Below are 18,819 nucleotides of genomic sequence, written 5' to 3'. Positions count from 1 at the left end.
GTGCTCGCATTTATTCCTGGATTTATTTCAGAATTTCCGGCGATGCGCATTCAGTGAGAGGAGACGTTCCCGTTGATGACGAGACGCCTACGGTGACTTCGTAAATCTCAAGATCATATGCCGGCTCAGTCTTTCGAAGGTGCTCATAGGGGTAGGGTGTACGTGTGTGCGTTCATATGGATGAGTGTATGCGCGTGTATATGAGCGCTTGTGTCTGTACTGATGTTCAAAAAAACGAACACAATAAAGCATGCCGACATCGTCATCCCTCCCTCGTCCGAGCCGGACAATATTTCTTGTACTAAACGGTCGGAAAGTCATCGTGCTAAGGTCCCATAGGACCAGTGGACTAGAACAACAACCGTCGCCGATGAAGAGTAGAGTAGATCGGAAGGATCCAATCTAAAGATATACGAACGACGAACAGATCCGAGTAAATCACCAAAGATAGATCCGCTGAAAAAACATCTCCACACGGCCACCGACTATGCTAGATGCACCATCGGAATGGGGGGGCTAGATGAGGAGAATCTTATTCCATCTTCAGTGAGGTGCCGTCGTCTCGCCTTCCTGAACAGGAGAGGAACCCTAACAAAACACAAAGTAACATCTAAAAACGGAGCCCTCCCATCGACAAGGGCCAGGATCCACCGCGCCTTCATATTCCTAAGGCCACGACAGACGAGGCGGACCAGTAGCGACGCCGACGGGAGGCGAAGAAAAGCTAATCTTGGGAGAGGAGGCGGCGGCTACGTGAGGCGGCAGCTGCACCTCATGTGTGTAAAACCTCAAAAACAAGGCCAGCTTATGACAATAGTTATTTCGAAAATACAGGTATAGAGGATTGGATATCAATGCTATGATACCGTATTATATTAACTGTTACTACCAAAACAGTGTGTGTTGCAACGGTAAAAAATACCCACACTCTGCTAACCCAATAATTATGACTCAAGACACCAATAGATCCATGTCATTTATTTCAACAGATGACATCCCATTTATGTTGTCACTTATCTTTTCCCACCCTTGTAAGCGGCGGACTTAGTGCTCAAGCAATGACAAACGTTTGAATGTTGTGAATCCTAATCGTCTCTCTCTCGGCCTAAGATGAGAAATCTGATCTTCCAGTGAGGTTCTGGCGAGGCTTGCATGCGTGGTTATAGATGGTTTCTCTTGTCTCCAATCCTTATTTTGCTAAGGTGTTCATTTATAATCCGGATCAGTACCGATATGAAAGAAAGATAGATAATGCGCTATTGATTAAGATTACACACCAAATAGCAATTTTTTTCAGTTAACACATAAAATGACATCATATTCAGAATCTACATATTTTTATAACCAAATTCGACATATAACATGTTATTGGAGTTAGGGTATAAAAGATATGGATATTTTGTATAAGCATTTGGTATGTACTGCGGGTTACCCAAATATCAGGAAGTTTCCTGCAAAAGTGAAAATTTGACTAAAAACTGGCCTAAGGGTTGATTACCATAAACAGCAGGGAGTTTCCTGCAAAGGAGAAAATCAGACATAAAACTGACCTATAGGTTGATTGCAGAAACATGAGGGGGGTTTCTGATAAACAAAAATTCAACTTAAAACTGGACTGTGGGTTGATTACCAAAAACATCATGGAATTTTCTGCAAAATAGCATGACGGACCAAAATTACTTATTCCCTATTTCCCTTTATTAGTAAGTATAGATACTACATTGTGTCATGTGTGACAATAAGAAAATCTAAAATACTATCATATGATAATATTCACTATAAAAATAGTATTATACACAAACATCATATGCATAATACTGTTACTAATATTCTTTTTATTTCTTTTTAGCCTACATATAAAATTTGTCGGAAGTGAGACTTCATAAATGTTGACCAACTTTGTAAATAAAATATCAATATTGACAATACAAAATCAATATCATTATATTTTCTTTTGATAAAAAACATTTTTATTAACTCAAAATGCAATATCAATATCAGATGCATCATGAAGTTATTTTTATACTGTATAGTTTTGGTATTGTAGATGTTGACATTTTTTTAATATAAATTTGGTCAAACTTTGTGAAGTTTGACTTCAAACAAATCGTATACGCAGAGTAAAAATAAAGCGGAGGGAGCATATGACACCGTGAGTAGCCTAAAGTATTTTCATTGTGTGCAACTTCCAAATCAGAGGGAACTCCACCCAAGAAACCCCAAACTCTAAAGCATGGCACTTCCTATTTCCACTCAAGACAACGGATGAGCATGATCCCAAGCAAAGTAGCAAAACCCCTCACGTTTTTCACCCACATTCTACCACCTCCAAGAGCAAAGCAAGGGTAACAGTTAACACCAACAAGAGGAGGCAACTTTATTTGCACCAGCATTAGCAGTGTTCCCCAGACCGAAAAGGATAAAGTGGCTGCAAGCCTTGACCAGCGACAAAGGTGTGGCTGCAAGCCAAGCACACCTGACAAGCTGTGTTCGTAGTAGGACCAGCTAGTAGCTGCCTATGAGAGGCAACAGTCCTTTTGGACCACGCCATCAAGGGCCCTCTTTAGGCTAATCTAAGTCTTAAGGGCATGTACAATGCATAGCCTTAAGGTGATGCCTCGCATGCCACGTAGGTTCGGATATGACGTAAAATAGGTTTGGATAAGGAAGCGAGATCCTCTTCAGGAGGCGGATGCTTGAACGGAAAAAGTGTGGTCCGGTGACAAAAGTTGAAAAGGTTGAAGTGAAAAATAAAGATGCATGTGTACTAAAGTCTTTATTTTTTATTTCTTAATGAGGCCCATTAATGATAACTTGCATTGGGAAGAAAAATAAATATAGATGCTTCAAATTACTTTTTGTCATGGGGCATATGTATCCATATGCCACCATTGTACATGCCCTAACTTTGGGGCAGAAAGTGATCAAAGATTCAAGGCCATTGCAGTGTACATACAAAAGCTTGCGCTGAGTTACTGTTGCCTGTCTTGCTCTAGTTTGTCTGTAACGTATGTTGTATGTACGCATACAGTGTCAAGGCACTGTACGGGATGCCAGCTTCGTATGCTTCTTTTCCGGACCGAGAGCGCGCGCAAAGTAATCAAAGCAAGGGGGTTCTCGTCTTTCTTATAAACATAGTAGTAACCATAGTTTTTTTAACGTAGTACACACGCAAGCGCTTATATAACGGGTATACACTCATCCTTTTGAGCAAACACATTTTATTCCTATGAGCACCTCCGAGAGACTGAGCCGACATATCATCTTGAGATTGACAAAGTCACTAAAGGCGTTTTGTAGTCGACGCGAACATCTCCTTCCATTGAAGGCGCATCATTGAAAATCCTGATACAAATCCAGTAATAAATGCAAGCATTAGGACTTGAATTCTGATGGGTTGAGGACAGGAATGAAAATGGAGTGAAAAAATTCCGCTTTTCCAAAGGAAAGGTGTAAAAGGAGAGGACATACGAAAACTGAAATGAATTTTTTATGGAAAATAGAACGGACGTGAAAACGGAATTTCCGTTTCCGTGAACATGAAATTTTCATTTCTACTATAGTACTATAGGCCCATATCTACTTTGTACCCCAACTACCAAATAACACAATGACACAATGAAAAAAATAAGTAGAATGGATCATTTGAGGATCAACTTCTACTACCACATACAAACTCAACTAGACCCTATACAGAATTGTCATGTACTACTATAATACTACCCTATGTTGTTGGTAACACAACCATATTATTTTGTAGCCAAGTTAGCAATTCATAAATTTGTTTTTTTGTGTGTATTTCTCTATGGTTCAAGGGGGGTTTTAAGTTTCGGCCAACACACGTTTCTGTTTCTGTGCCCGCTCTGTATTCGCTCCATGTCCGTTTCTGGTAGTATCTGCTTCCGTATTCATTTCCATGATTTCTGTATTCGTTTCTGCTTCTACAAAAATATATGAAAACAAATATGAAAGCATCCAGTTTCATCTGTTTTCGCTCCGTTTTCATTCCTAGCTGGGGATACCACTGTCCTCCTAACCATCCAACCACAGGTTGGTTCGCTGTAGTACACCATAGTTGTGTCAAGCATTTATAGTCGGGCTTCTCGAACGGCCCGGTCAAATAAACTCGACCTAGATAGGCGACATCATACCGGGCTGACCGACACCTCTCGTATCCAACCCAAATCTAGCGCTGAGATGGGGAGGCCCGGGCACACCCGGACGTCTTCAACACGTCGGATCCGGCCCAAGCTGGCCTACCCCGACCCCATATATTCGTCCCCACCTGCTGCCCAAAACAAACCCTAGCCACTCCACTTCGCTTCTTTCCACGCCGCCTCCAAGCTCCCATCCGGCGATCTCCTGCCTTCTCCGGCATGGGGGGCAGCAGATCAGTCTTGTGTCACCCGATCTGCGGATTAACAGTGATACGTCTCCAACGTATCTATAATTTTTTTATTGTTCTATGATATTATATTATCCATCTAGGATGTTTTATATGCATTATTATGCTATTTTATATCATTTCTTGGGACTAACCTTTAACCTAGTGCCAAGTGCCAGTTGCTATTTTTTCCTTGTTTTTGTCTTTTATAGAAAATCAATATCAAACTGAGTCCAAACGGAATGAAACTTTATGAGATTTTTTCTTGGATCAGAAGACACCCAGGAACCTTCAGAAGGGGGTCAGAGGGGCCACCAGTTGGCGACAAGCTCGGGAGGTGCACCCTAGGGGGGCGCCCCCAGGCTTGTGGGCCCCCTGATGCTCCTCCAACCCTAATCTTTGCTCTATAAATACGCAAATATTCCCCGTATACCAGAGGGCACACCAAAAATACTTTTCTGATGCCGCAAGTTTCTGTCCTCGTGAGATCCCATCTAGAGACTTCTTCCGGTACTCCGCAGGAGGGGGATTCGCTCATGGAAGGCCTCTACATCAACCTTGTCGCCCTTCGGATGATGTGTGAATAGTTTATCACAGACCTACGGGCCCATAGCTAGTAGCTACATGTCTTCTTATCTCTCTTTGATCTTTAATACAATGTTCTCCTCAGTATTCTTGGAGATTTATTCGATGTAATCTTCTTTTGCAGTACGTTTGTTGAGATCCGATGAATTGTGGATTTATGATATGATTATTTATGAATATTATTTGAGCCTTCTTTAAACTCTTGTATGCATGACTAAGATAGCTTTGTATTTATCCGATCTATTGATTTGGTTTGGCCAACTAGATTGATTTTTCTTGCAATGGGAGAGGTGCTTTGTAATGGGTTCAATCTTGCGGTGTCCTCACGCAGTGACAGAAAGGGGTAGCGAAGCACGTATTTGTATTGTTGCCATTAAGGATAAAAAGGTGGGGTTTATTCATATTGATTGTATCCATCCCTCTACAACATTTCATCTTGCTTAAGGTGTTACTCCGTTCTTGTTAACTCAATACACTAGATGCATGCTGGAGAGCGGTCGATATGTGGAGTAATAGTAGTAGATGCAGGCAGGAGTCAGTCTACTTTTCATGGACGTGATTCCTATATTCATGAGCATTGTCTTAGATGTCGTCATAACTTTGCGCTATTTTATTAATTGTTCAACAGTAATTTGTTTACCCACCGTATGCGTTCTTTTAAGAGAGAAACCTCTAGTGAAAACTATGGCCACCGGGTCTATCTTTTATCATATTTCAGATCTATAAAACCAATAACCTAAAAATACCTTGCTGCAATTTATTTACCTTTACTTTATTGCACATTTACTTATCTTTTATACCTATCTCTATCAGATCTCATCCTTGCAAGTAACCGTGACGGGATTGACAACTCCTTTATCGCGTTGGATGCAAGTATTTGTTTGTTTGTGTAGGTGAAATCATCGATGACTTGTGTGTTCCTCCTACTAGATTGATACCTTGGTTCTCAAACTGAGGGAAATACTTATCTCTACTTTGCTGCATCACCTTTTCCTCTTCAAGGAAAAACCAACACAAGCTCAAGAAGTAGCAGGAAGAATTTCTGGCGCCGTTGTTAGGGAGGATCTACATTAAGCCTACCAAGAACCATCATAAACTCTCATCTCTTGCATTACATTATTTGCCATTTGCCTCTCATTTTTCTCTCCCCCACTTTTAAAACATTTTCATAAAAACACAAAATATTTGCCTTTTTTATTTGCCTTCTTTCCATTCGTCGTTTCGTTTGCCTTTTGTTTGCCTGTGTGCTACATTGCTTGCTTTGCTATCATGTCTGAATCTGGGGAGGTTATCATTGAAAAAACTAGTAATAATCTTGAGGAAAATTTTGATGATTTTGCTAATGATCATATTCATAAAGAAGAACCTAATACCATGCACACTAAAAAACTCCGTGTAGGTAGTGGTAATATTATTGGAAAAGGTGTTATTCAAGATTTATTTACTTGGGCTGGTACGTTACCTATGATAGGAGGATCGATCCTTAATAAAACTTCTAGCCTTGCAGATGGAATATCTTTGCTTATAGTTGAACTTGAAAGACAATTTGTTCACATGCGTCCATGCATACAAAGGATCCTCTTAGAATTTTCTAATATTCATGATCCTTCTGTTAAGCATGTTACCACTATATTTCTAGCTTATGAATTTGGGCATATTATGCGAGAAGCATGTAAATATTTGCTCATTACAATATAAATTGTGGTTGCCCTCTCGTACAAGAGATCCTTTCTAATCAATAAGAGATAAGGAGATTACAATGTCCAGATTATGCCGCTTACAATGGAAATCTAAGAAAAGGGGTTCCTCCAGATGTATTGATTGATAAGATTTCTGAACTCAATGATAATTTTGCTATACAAAATAATGGGCTGGGAAAGGCTTAGGGATCATAATCAAAGGAACGTTTATAATGAAGAAATAGTAATCACCTATAAAGGGCCAAAGGAGGAACCTCCTCCTCCCAAACTTGATCTCATAGATCCGTACCAATTAAGTCCTTTTGATTACTTTTGCTTGCCACAAAGGAAGCTTGCCGCTGAAAGGAGGGAGTATGATATGAGCATGGATGATCTCCCTCACTTTTATTACAATACCTATATGTATGCAATATGCCTAGCTAGGGGCGTAAAACAATAGCGCTTGTTGGAAGGCAATCCAATTTTATTTTATATTTTTTGTTTTTCTTTTTGTTTTTCAATAAATATTCAATTATACTTCTGTTATGATTGTGTTTTAGTGTTTTAATTAGTGTTTCAGCCAAGTAAGACCTTTGGGTTGGGTGATAGTTGATTCGATTCTGCTAAAAATAGAAACTTTTGCACCCAGTTCTGGAATTTTGTAAATTCACATAAATGTGATTTTCATCTGAATTGTTTACACAAGATTGATATACAAATTTCCTAAGTTGTCCTATTTTTTCAAAAAATTAGAGTGACACAAGTTTGGCTAAAGTTCAAATTACTACAGACTGTTCTGTTTTCGACAGATTCTGTTTTCATTGTGTTGTTCGCTTATTTTGATGAATCTATGGGTTGTATCAAGGGGTATGAACCATGCAGAAGTTAGAATAAGTTGATATAATGCAAATATAAAATTGGAATGAGTTTACAACGTACCTAAAGGTGGTGATTTGCTTTATTGTACTAACGAATCTCACGAGTTTTCTGTTGAGTTTTGTGTTATGAAGTTTTCATGTTTTGGGTGAAGTTTCGATGGACTATGGAGTAAGGAGTTGCAAGAGTCTAAGCTTGGGGATGCAGAAGGCACGCCAAGGTAATATTCAAGGACAACCAAGCATCTAAGCTTGGGGATGCCCCAGATGGCATCCACTCTTTTGTCTAAGATCCATCGGTAAATTACTTGAGGTTATATTTTTATTCACTACATGATATGTGTTTTGCTTGGAGCGTATTGTATATTATATGAGTCTGCTTTATTTGATTTTTAGTTTGCCACAGTCATCCTTGTTTCACACACCTTTTTTGAGAGGGGCACACATCAATCATGAATTTATTAAAATACTCGATGTGCTTCACTTATATCTTTTGAGCTAGGCAGTTGCTCTAGTGCTTCACTTATATCTTTTAGAGCACGATGGTGGTTATGTTTTGAAGTAATTGATGAACTCTCATGCTTCAGTTATATTATTTTGGGAGTGTTATAAATATTATGGCAATTTTCTTAAGTTATGAATTTAGTCCTAATATGATGGGTATTTAAGAGGGATATAATAAAAACTTCCATGAAGAACATTGAATATACGAGAAGTTTGATTCCTTGCATTTGTTTTGAGATATAAAGATGGTGATATTAGAGTCATGCTAGTGAGTAATTGTGGTTTAGTAAGAAAATATTTGTGTTAAGGTCTGTGATTCCTGAAGCATGCACGTATGGTCTCTCCTTATGCGATGAAGTTGGAGCATGATTTATTTTTGATTGTCTTCCTTATGAGTGGCGGTCGGGGACGAGCGATGGAATTTTCCTACCAATCTATCCCCCTAGGATCATGCGTAGTAGTACTTTGCTTCGAGGGCTAATAAACTTTTGCAAAAAGTATGTGAGTTCTTTATGACTAATGTTGAGTCAATGGATTATAGGCACTCTCACCCTTCTGCATTTTGCTAGCCTCTTAGGGACCGTGCATTGCCCTTACTCACCTTGAGTTGTGGTGCAAACTTCGTCGATGCATCCAAACCCCATGATATGATACGCTCTTTCACACATAAGCCACCTTCTATCTTCCTCAAAACAGCCACTGTACCTACCTATTATAACATTTTCATAGCCATTTCGAGATATATTGCTATGCAACTTTCACCGTTCCATTTTATTATGACACATACCATCATTGTCATATTGCTTTGCATGATCATATAGTTGGCATAGTATTTGTGGCTTGGCCACCGTTCATATTTTTTATACATGTCATTCTAGATCATTGCAAATCCTGGTACACCACCGGGGCATTCATATAGAGTCATATTTTTGTTCTAGTATCAAGTTGTAATTCTTGAGTTGTAAGTAAATAAAAGTGTGATGATCATCATTATTAGAGTATTGTCCCATGTGAGGAAAGGATGATGGAGACTATGATTCCCCCACAAATCGGGATGAGACTCCAGACTAAAATAAAAAAGAGGCCAAAGAGCCCAAAAAAATAAAAATAAATAAAAAGAGAATGAGAGAAAAAAAGAGAAGGGACAATGTTACTATCCTTTTTCACACTTGTGCTTCAAAGTAGCACCATGTTCTTCATAATAAAGAGTCTCCTATTTTGTCACCTTCGTATATTACTATTTAGAATTTTTTATTATAGAACTTGGCTTGTATATTCCAATGATGGGCTTCCTAAAATGCTCTAGGTCTTCATGAGCAAGCAAGTTGGATGCACGTCCACTTAGTTTTGTTTTGAGCTTTCATACACTTATAGCTCTATTGCATCTGTTGCATGACAATCATTATTCTTTGCATTGACATCAATGGATGGGCATCTCCATATATAGCCCATTGATTAGCCTCATCGAAGTGATACTTTCTCCTTTTTTGTCTTCTCCACACAACCTCCACCATCATATTCTATTCCACCTACAGTGCTATATCCATGGCTCACGCTCATGTATTGCGTGAGAGTTGAAAAAATTGAAGCCCATTAAAAAGTATGAACCAATTCCTTGGCTTGTCAGCGGGGTCGTGCATGATAAATACTTTGTGTTAAGAAGATAGAGCATGACAAGATTATATGATTTTGTAGGGATAACTTTCTTTAGCCATGATATTTTGAGAAGACATGATTGCTTTATTAGTATGCTTGAAGTACTATTGCTTCTATGTCAATATTAAACTTTTCTTTTCAGTCTTATGGATCTAAATACTCATGCCACAATAAGAAAGATTACATAATAAACATGTTAGGAGCATTCCACATCAAAAGCTCTATTTTACCATTTACCTACTCGAGGACGAGCAGGAATTAAGCTTGGGGATGCTTGATAGGTCCTCAACGTATCTAAAATTGTTTATTGTTTCATGCTATTATATTATCCATCTTGGATGTTTTATATGCATTATTATGCTATTTTATTTCATTTCTTGCGACTAACCTATTAACCTAGTGCCAAATGACGGTTGCTATTTTTTCCTTGTTTTTGTCTTTTACAGAAAATCAATAGCAAACAGAACAAAACTTTTTGAGGATTTTTCTTGGAATAGAAGACACCGAGGAACCTTCGGGAGGGGGTCAGAGGGGACACCAACTCGTGACAAGCTCGGGAGGCATGCCCTAGGGGGAGGGCGCGCACCCCGCAGGCTTGTGAGCCCCCTCATGCTCCTCGAACCCTAATCTTTGCTCTATAAATACGCAAATATTCCCCGTATACCGGAGGGCACACCAAAAATGCTTTTTCGCCGCCACAAGCTTTTGTCCTCGTGAGATCCCATCTGGAGACCTGTTCCGGTACTTTTCCGTCTCTACATCAACCTTGCTGCCCTTCCGATGATGTGTGAGTAGTTTACCACAAACCTACGGGTCCATAGCTAGTAGCTAGATGGCTTCTTCTCTCTCTCTTTTATCTTCAACACAATGTTCTCCTTGATGTTCTTAGAGATCTATTCGATGTAATCTTCTTTTGCAGTCCATTTGTTGAGATTCGATGAATTATCGATTTATGATCTGATTATCTATGAATATTATTTGATTCTTCTTTGAACTCTTTTATGCATGATTAAGATAGCTTTGTACTTTTCTTCGATCTATTGATTTGGTTTGGTCAACTAGATTGATTTTTCTTGCAATGGGAGAGGTGCTTTGTAATGGGTTCAATCTTGCGGTGTCCTCACCCAGTGACAGAAAGGGTAGCGAGGCAGTATTTGTATTGTTGTCATTAAGGATAAAAAGGTGGGGTTTATTCATATTGATTAGACCTATCCCTCTACATCATGTCATCTTGTTTAAGGCGTTACTCGGTCCTTGTTAACTTAATACACTAGATGCAAGCTGGATAGCGGTCAATGTGTGGAGTAATAGTAGTAGATGCAGGCAGGAGTCGATGTACTTGTCACGGACGTGATGCCTATATTCACGATCATTGCCTTAGATGTCGTCATAACTTTGCGCTTTTCTATCAATTGCTCAACACTAATTATTTTCCCACCATATGTGTTCTTTCAAGAGAGAAGCCTCTAGTGAAAACTATGGCCCTCGGGTCTATCTTTTATCATATTATTTTCAGACCTATAAAACCAAAAAACTCAAAAAATACCTTGCTGTAATTTATTTACCTCTACTTTATTTTGCACTTTTACTTATCTTTTATACCTACCTCTATCAGATGTCATCCTTGCAAGTAACCGTGAAGGAACTAACAACCCCTTTATCGTGGTGGGTACAAGTATTTGTTTGTTTGTCTAGGTGCAACCATTGGTGACTTGTATGTTCCTCCAACTAGATTGATACCTTGGTTCTCAAACTAAGGGATATAGTTATCTCTACTTTGCTGCATCACCCTTTCCTCTTCAAGGGAAAAACCAACGCAAGCTCAAGAAGTAGTAGAGAGTTCATCCCATGTCGGCCTGAGAAGGAGATGATCATCCACATTGTGCTCCTCCGCGCCTACGACGAGAACGCTTGACAATGGTTGGACTTGATCTGGCGGGGAACCATAGTGTCCGCCCAAATCGCACTTGGATATGACGCGAGGCACGTCGTCGGTGCCTCGCCCGCGGTTGTGGGGTCTGTTTCGTGTTCGAGCACCGTGGCGGAGGCGTGGCCCCTTCATTGGTGCATCGACTCAGAGGTAAACACCCTTCATGGCCCGTTCGTTGAGCCTATGGCGCCACGTGCCCACCATGCGAGGCACAGGCCCCGGGAGGCCACGATAGCCCTGGTGGTAGACGCCGACGAGGCGGAGTCGCACGCCACGACGCCGCTACTGGTGACCGGCAACGCCTGGCATCGCAACCACATCGTGTAGTACGTGTCGGGCTCCCACCACGACGGATCCATCGTCAATCTCACATCGATCGGCGACATGCATGCCACAGGCTCTGACAAGGAAAAGTAAGTCATGGGAGACGGCAACGCCTCGAGTCCCATGAGCCGGTGCGTGTCCCATAGCCTACTCTACCTATTCGGCGACCGTACCTCCACTCCGAGGGGCCCAGTCGATTGTCGAACATGGACACAGAGGAGCCGGACGAGCTCCGCCAAAGATTTTACATTGCAGTGTGCAAACAAAAAATTGAGGTGTGGCCGATCACTGTTTGCAGACGCGCCCGTGCGTTTGAGGAGCCAGATTTGGTGTATCCGGTTATAGATGCTCTCACAGACTCCTTTTTCTATACTTTTAGAGAGGGAAGTAATATATGATCTATTAGAAGCTGCTACACGTATGCAAACGATGCACAAATGCTTTTGCATCGGAGGAGTAGCCGCCGATTTTGATCTCAATGTATTTCACCGCCCCGACCAAAATTCCCTCTGCCCCTGCAGTACTCCACCTTTGTCAAAACAGACATTTTTCTATATACTATTATAATGTAATGATTTCGGATGGATATCTATGATCTTTTTTCTGTTTTCGAGAAAGGATATCTACAAGTAATACAACACAAATTGACACATAGTGAAACTCTTGATAGTACACACTTTATATTTTGGGTTTTTAATCAAAGAGACATTATCCTCTTTGATTTGAAGGCTTCTAACGTAATTTTGGAGGATTATAGTATTTATAAGAAAAGAAATCCTTTCATGGGTTATTTGATTTGAAGAATTACAAACCAAAAAAAATGTATGGATTTATTTGCACTAGATTTCACAGGATAATTTTCAACCACTCTAACTTCTTGGAATCAACAACCATATACTAGTATTCAAGATGACATGACACTCCTAAATGGATCTTGGATTTCCCGAATACATAAAATCAGTGGAATTTACCAAGTCAAAGGGTTTTCATATAAATTTTTTTTTGCGAATATTTTCATATAAATGTTGGAGCCATAGAATCTTTAGAAAAGAATAATTGTATGTAAGTTGTTTGACTTGTAGGACTGAATCATATATATAAACTTTCTTAGCATTCTTTTGCATTATGTTTCATAAGAAAATTCCATTCACTTAAATCTGTTAGTAACAATCCTTTGTTTTTTCATGGTGCAAAACAAACTTCAGCCCGCATATAATCCTATATATAGAATTCAAAAGAACACAATAGTTGCATCATGTATTTATGTCTTGAAACAAGCTTTCGCTTCGCTTTATATATATAAAGCAATCAACATGTCCAAACAACCTTGTCTCTTTTTTTACGGGTAGCCAAGTCAAGTGTTGCACTGAAAATAAAATAGTTTGCTGAGGCAACATCACGAATACGCCCAAAAGAAATCATAAAAAGCAAGCGGAAAAAGACTACCAAGTGACTAAACCCAAGTCATCCTATATTTTTCATGTTCATGCTTCATGCATTGTTGAAACCTTGCGATCGAGTAGGCCTAATCGGCGAATCCCTATGTTTTTCCTATTCATGTGCTTGAAAATCCTGCAACCAAAGTACGGGCAAGCCGCAACAAATGACGTCCTTGGAGTGTCTGATATTTAGGTTGCCATGTGGAACATAGGAACTGTGGTCCTACCTCCTGTTTTCATCACTATCTCTAGAATTTGTGTGGTTTGCCCGCGTGACGCCCGAACAGGGCCTAGAAGGTGGTTTAAGGAAATCCAACTTGAAATGGTCCTACTCAAAACAGAACATATAGAATTAAGGAATCCAAAGCGTTGGCCATCTGTAAATACTACAAAATAGACAAGCGTAAACTTCCCAAAAAAACTTAACTCATTAGCTTTTATAACGATGATGACAAGTAGGATCTCACGGCTCATACATTATATTCTACATATGCCATAATACATGCATATCACATTATATAGCACTGATTAAATAGACCTAAATTAATCTACTCTCCGAGACGAGCTGACGCCCAGCAAAGCAAAGCACAAGCCGGCCGGCAAGCCGCCGGCCACAGCAGTCGAGCAGCAGGGTAGCCTACGCCGACGGCTTGCGCACGAAGTAGCGGTAGGCGGCGACCTTCCGCTTCCGTGAGCCGGAGTTGTCGATGGAGAGCACCATCTTGCCGGGCTCCTTGGCCGTGAAGGCGTTGTGCACGGGCTCGGCGGCGGCGGCCGGGACCTTCCTGGTCCTCTCCACGCACAGCGTGTAGCCTCCCTCCGCCGCCGGCACGTACTCCGCCCCGTACTCCAGCTCCCAGCCGCCGACGACCAGGTCCAACGTTATTGTTGCACCGGCCTGCGAATCAAGAACACATCGGTATTCAAATGGCCATGCAAATGTACCGAGTACAATTATTACTTTACCACTATACAAGTACTCCCTCCGTCCAGAATTACTTAGTTTTAAATACATCCCTTTTGTCCATTTTGAAGACAAGTATTTTCGGACTGAGGGAGTAATTATCTTTTTCACGCCTGTGTTCTTCAGAAGCAGCAGCAAATTTCTTATCACGGGCCCTACCACGTGCTCACATACATGAGCATTGGACGTACAGTCCAAAACAGTGCCCATTTCTTTACAGCGGTTAAAGAGAAGAATCGACTGTTGCTGGAAAAGAAAGAAAAGAATTGACCACTGACATCACTAGCCTAGCCACTAGCGAACAAAAACGAACCACCCTTTTCCCCACGACGTTTTACGCCTCCGATTAGGGGAACGTAGAAGCTTTGTACTCCTATCCGTAAAGATTAGCGGAGGCTTTACTACCAAATTTACCCTAATCTTTTTTGACAGTTCCTGCTAATGCGTACTACTAGTGCCCTTGAACAGAACAGTGAGCGCTCTTCACTCTTTTCGCTTTCACCACACCACGTCGCCGCTGCCAGCACGGGTTGCCGAGTGGCGTGAGCCGTAAACAAAAGCAAAGCTAGGAAAAGAGCGCACGGCCGCTGTCGTCGCCAATACTTTATCCCGTAAAACTCTCACATCAGCCCGCGTCTGCTGCGTCGCGTACGAGGAGAACAAGGACAAGCCGCGGCAGAGGCGTTGCGGTGCCGAGAAGAAACGAAACGGAGCGAGCGAACTCCATTCAAACCTGGCCGAGAAACTCACATGCCACCGCTGTCTCTTGTTGGATTAATTATTTATTATTTTGCGTTCACGGGAGTGAGCCCTCTCGTGAAGCGGCGGACGTGCGTGCCCAGTGTGACCGGCGTTACAGCTAGGTAAACCCAGCTTTTCCAGGCGCGTGAGCCAGCGCGCCGTCTGAACCCAAGGAAACCCAGGAAACCGGCCCCGTCCCATGCCATGCCCGTGTCAGCCCTGTCTCGCAGGGTCGCAGCGGCAGCGGCAGCGGCCACTGCGGTGGTGCTTGACGCAGTGTCCACTGGTGGCATGGCAAGAAGGCTTTTCGCAGTGTTCCACGCCGGAGATTTTTCAAAATTGGTGAAAGGGTGGCCTCGCTCACACCACATGCGGCACTGCCATCCATCCACGGATCCTATCTCGTCGAAAGATGCTTGCTACTTCTACCGTGGTAGGTATGCATGGCCTATCCTCCTCTCAATCGAAGTTGAGGTGAAAAGGTAAAAACCAGGAACCAGGAGGAGGAGCTGGAACCAAAGCGCTTGGAGCCAAATGCCTGGGACACGGCGAAAGCAAAGAAACAAAGCCTTGCGTTTGTGCTCTTGGCCGGTAACGAACACACCGGCCGCAATTGTTTAGGCACAAGACGATTTCGGGAACCTGGATGGAGACAGGCACGAGGAGGTGACGGATAGTGCACTTGTAAAGGAATTTTTTTTGTGCATTATTATTTCAGCAGATTTGTACTGCTATATGTGCAAGGCGACGTAAAATTACTCCTGTGCGACGCGGAGAGCTTCGGGAGGGGGCATGGCTTTGTCGTGTAGGATAACGGGATGTACCTCGATGCCGTCGATCTCTAGGAAGACCTTCTCCCCGCCCTTGATGGTGAACTCGGACGCCGGCTTGGGCGGCCCGTTCTCTAGCTCGCTGGCGCGGCTCAGCCCGCCGTACTGCACCGGCACCAGCTCCGGCCGGATGAACCTGTCGACGGGAACAAGCAACCGCCGTGTCAGCATTCTCGGGAAGGACCCACGAGGAAAAGCAAAACTTGAGCTCATCGACTGGAGCTGCGCGCGCGCTTACTTGAAGAGCGTCTCCGCGACGTTGCCCTCGCGCGCGATGACGAACTTGCTCTTGGTGCGCTCCGTGAGGAATGGCGAGATCATCGAGAACAGCACGGAGAAGTACCACGGCACGTTCACGAACACCTGCTCGGTGCCAAACGCAAGTGCAGGCGACGGACGGTGTGAGGCAAATGGCAGGTGTTCGACGAAATGTGGGTGTCAGGCACACGGACAAGGGGGGAGGGAGAGGAGTTACCTTGCGGGCGACCATCTCGGGGTAGTTGTCCTGGAAGAGGGAGAGTATCTGGTTGGACGCGGCGCGGAGCTCTCGCTTCGGCATGTCCTTGAGGTCGGTGACCTGTATGATGGCGTTGACGCCGCCGGGGCGGAGCTGGAGCGCGCGCACGCCGCGCTCCATGATCTGGACGCGCCACCGGAGGAACCGGCTGAGGCGGTCGCCGTCGCCGAACACCCTGTCGTACATGTCCCGGTCCTTGAACACGCCGTAGGCGTTGTAGCAGACGGGGTGGCCCTCGCGGTCCCAGCCGTGCATGTAGGCGACGATGCCCTCCAGGTCCTTGAACCCGAGGTCCTCGTCCAGCACGGCGTCGGCGCGGAACTCGGCCCGCCAGGCGGCGCAGCGGAGCAGCATGGCGTGCGCGTCGCGGACGCGGAAGTCCCTGGCGCGGAGGAACTTGAGGAGCACGACGTCGGTGCGCTCGTCGGCGGGGGCGTCGCTGGGCGGGTTGAGCGGCACGCCCCAGATGGAGATTTGGTCCGGGTGGGTGGCGAGGAGCGCCCTGAGGTCGGCGAGCGCGCGGAGGTCCGAGGCCGGGAGCGCTGCGGCCACGTACGAGTCCTCCTTGAAGGAGGCCGCCCGGAGCAGCGCGGTGGCGTCGATGAGGGACCCCATCAGGCTGCGCTTCGCGCCTGGCGAAGGCTTCGGGGGCGCGTCGGTTGCCGGCGCCGGCGCGGGGGACGCGGCGGTGGTCGGAGACATGTAGACTTCGGCGGAAATGCAGGGGGCGAAAGGTGGCGTTTTTGAAATGGAACGCGATGGGAGTCGGAGTGGAGCGTGGGAGTGGCGTTATGATGGTGGCGTGAGCGTGGTGTGGCCTGGCCGGTGTCCGCTGCTGTGCTCTGAGCTCACTCGCTCGACTCGCTTGCTGGGTTTTATATAATAGGGGAACGGCACAAAGTATGACCCGGACCGTGTGAGGTATGTGTAGTTCGTAGGCTAGATTTGTTTTTTGTTAAAAAGAATTGCGATGTGGCGTTTTCTTTAACAGGTAAAGAGGGAGTTTTATCCGGAAATTGCTTCTGGAGACCGAGCTTCATGAAGGCTACCAAATGCAAATTTTAAAATTCGTGAAAATTCATATTGTCACATTTCAAAAAATTCTAAAAAAAACAAAGATAGATGAAGATATAGTGCACAGATGTGTAAATTTTTAGGATGCAATACGTCGAAATTAGGGTTGTGCAAACACAAATCTGGAGCTTTTTAACACTTAATAATATTCATCCTTCCAAATCATGAATTTATTTTTTTACAGGTCGCATTTCAACGTATTGCATCTTGAAATTTTTACACACATACGCCTCACATCCTTGTTCACTTATACAAAAAAAAACCAGATTTCTTTGAAATCGACTTTTTTTAAATTTTGAATTTTTTAAAAATCAGCCTCCATGGAGGACGAGAGCCAAAACGCCATTCTCGAGTTTTATCCCATCAATTGTAGAGTTACCGCATCTCCCTAAACTGCCCACGACCGCTCGAATAGTCTGGACGCGACTTATCATCCAAGGCGGCACCCCATCGGTCCTTAGACTGATCTATTTTCCCGCAAACCGATGGCGGGCTTTATTGGCGTCTAGACCGTTCCACTCACGCGTCCTACAACTTGGTCCCGCACGAAAACCCATTCGTCCAAAAAACCCTCTCGTGTGAAGGTTTCCCATATATTCATGTCGGTTAGTGCCGCGCCAATGCCCACTTGACGGTCTGCCATTGTTGTCGGTTAGAGTGACACGGTCGGATAAGGGGCCGCCACCGCTTCAATGCATACGCGGCGACAGAGAAGCCTACTTCGGCCGCTGCACCACATTGAAGCTGGCATCTAGTCCCTTCGCCTGACCGATGTGCCTATTTAAGCAGGAATCCAGCGTCGTCCACGCCGCACTACTCTACAATCCTCTCCGCTCCTCTGGCACCGGCGACACCGCCATCAAGACCATTTTGCTCATGAAGAGCTTGCATTTTGAGGAAGCTCGTCATCAGAATATGCAAATCAAGTTCTAATTTTAATAATATAAAAATCCCACTAGTATAGAAAAATAAAGACCATGAAGACACTATATATGAAATACATGCTCCTTCTTTGAAGCACAAGTCTGGTAAAAGGATAGCAGAATGTCCCCTCTATCTTTTTCTCTATTTCTTTCTCTCTTTTTTGGTTGGCCTCACCCTCTTTTTCGAGAAACCACAAGTCTCCTCAAGTTCATATCCTCACAGGTAGGGGCGCACTCTAATAATGCATCACACTTTATTTTACTTCCCGTACTTGCAGAAAATACCTTGCTGAAACCACTTGTCATTTTCTTCTGCTCCTTGTTGGGTTCAACACTCTTACTTATTGAGAGGGCTACGATTGATCCCCCATACTTGTGGGTCATCAATTGCATA

General features: G+C 43.4%; 1 protein-coding gene across 1 annotated transcript; it reads right to left on the bottom strand.

Moving 5' to 3' along the window:
- Nucleotides 1-13,785: 13,785 nt before the first annotated feature.
- LOC119337985 (patellin-6-like) lies at nucleotides 13,786-17,276 on the bottom strand. The gene is made up of 4 exons (XM_037610279.1): nucleotides 16,387-17,276; nucleotides 16,150-16,274; nucleotides 15,906-16,047; nucleotides 13,786-14,274 (listed from the first exon to the last, which is right to left on the bottom strand). The coding sequence occupies exons 1-4, from the start codon at nucleotides 17,128-17,130 to the stop codon at nucleotides 14,014-14,016; spliced, it is 1,272 nt and encodes a 423-aa protein (XP_037466176.1). The 5' UTR covers nucleotides 17,131-17,276; the 3' UTR covers nucleotides 13,786-14,013.
- Nucleotides 17,277-18,819: the final 1,543 nt, after the last annotated feature.

The sequence above is a fragment of the Triticum dicoccoides genome, chromosome 1B, assembly GCF_002162155.2.
Source record: "Triticum dicoccoides isolate Atlit2015 ecotype Zavitan chromosome 1B, WEW_v2.0, whole genome shotgun sequence".
NCBI lineage: Eukaryota > Viridiplantae > Streptophyta > Magnoliopsida > Poales > Poaceae > Triticum > Triticum dicoccoides.
Note: the sequence above shows the minus strand (reverse complement) of the source record. Positions and strands in the feature narration are given on the sequence as shown.

What these genes read in the sequence shown, in the direction of transcription:
- LOC119337985 (XM_037610279.1), bottom strand. Translation starts at nt 17,130, where the DNA reads ATGTCTCCGACCACCGCCGCGTCCCCCGCGCCGGCGCCGGCAACCGAC. An exon ending in GTCGCGGAGACGCTCTTCAA is followed by an intron (nt 16,048 to 16,149) that starts GTAAGCGCGCGC and finishes TCCCGTCGACAG; the next exon opens with GTTCATCCGGCCGGAGCTGG. An exon ending in TAGAGATCGACGGCATCGAG is followed by an intron (nt 14,275 to 15,905) that starts GTACATCCCGTT and finishes CTTGATTCGCAG; the next exon opens with GCCGGTGCAACAATAACGTT.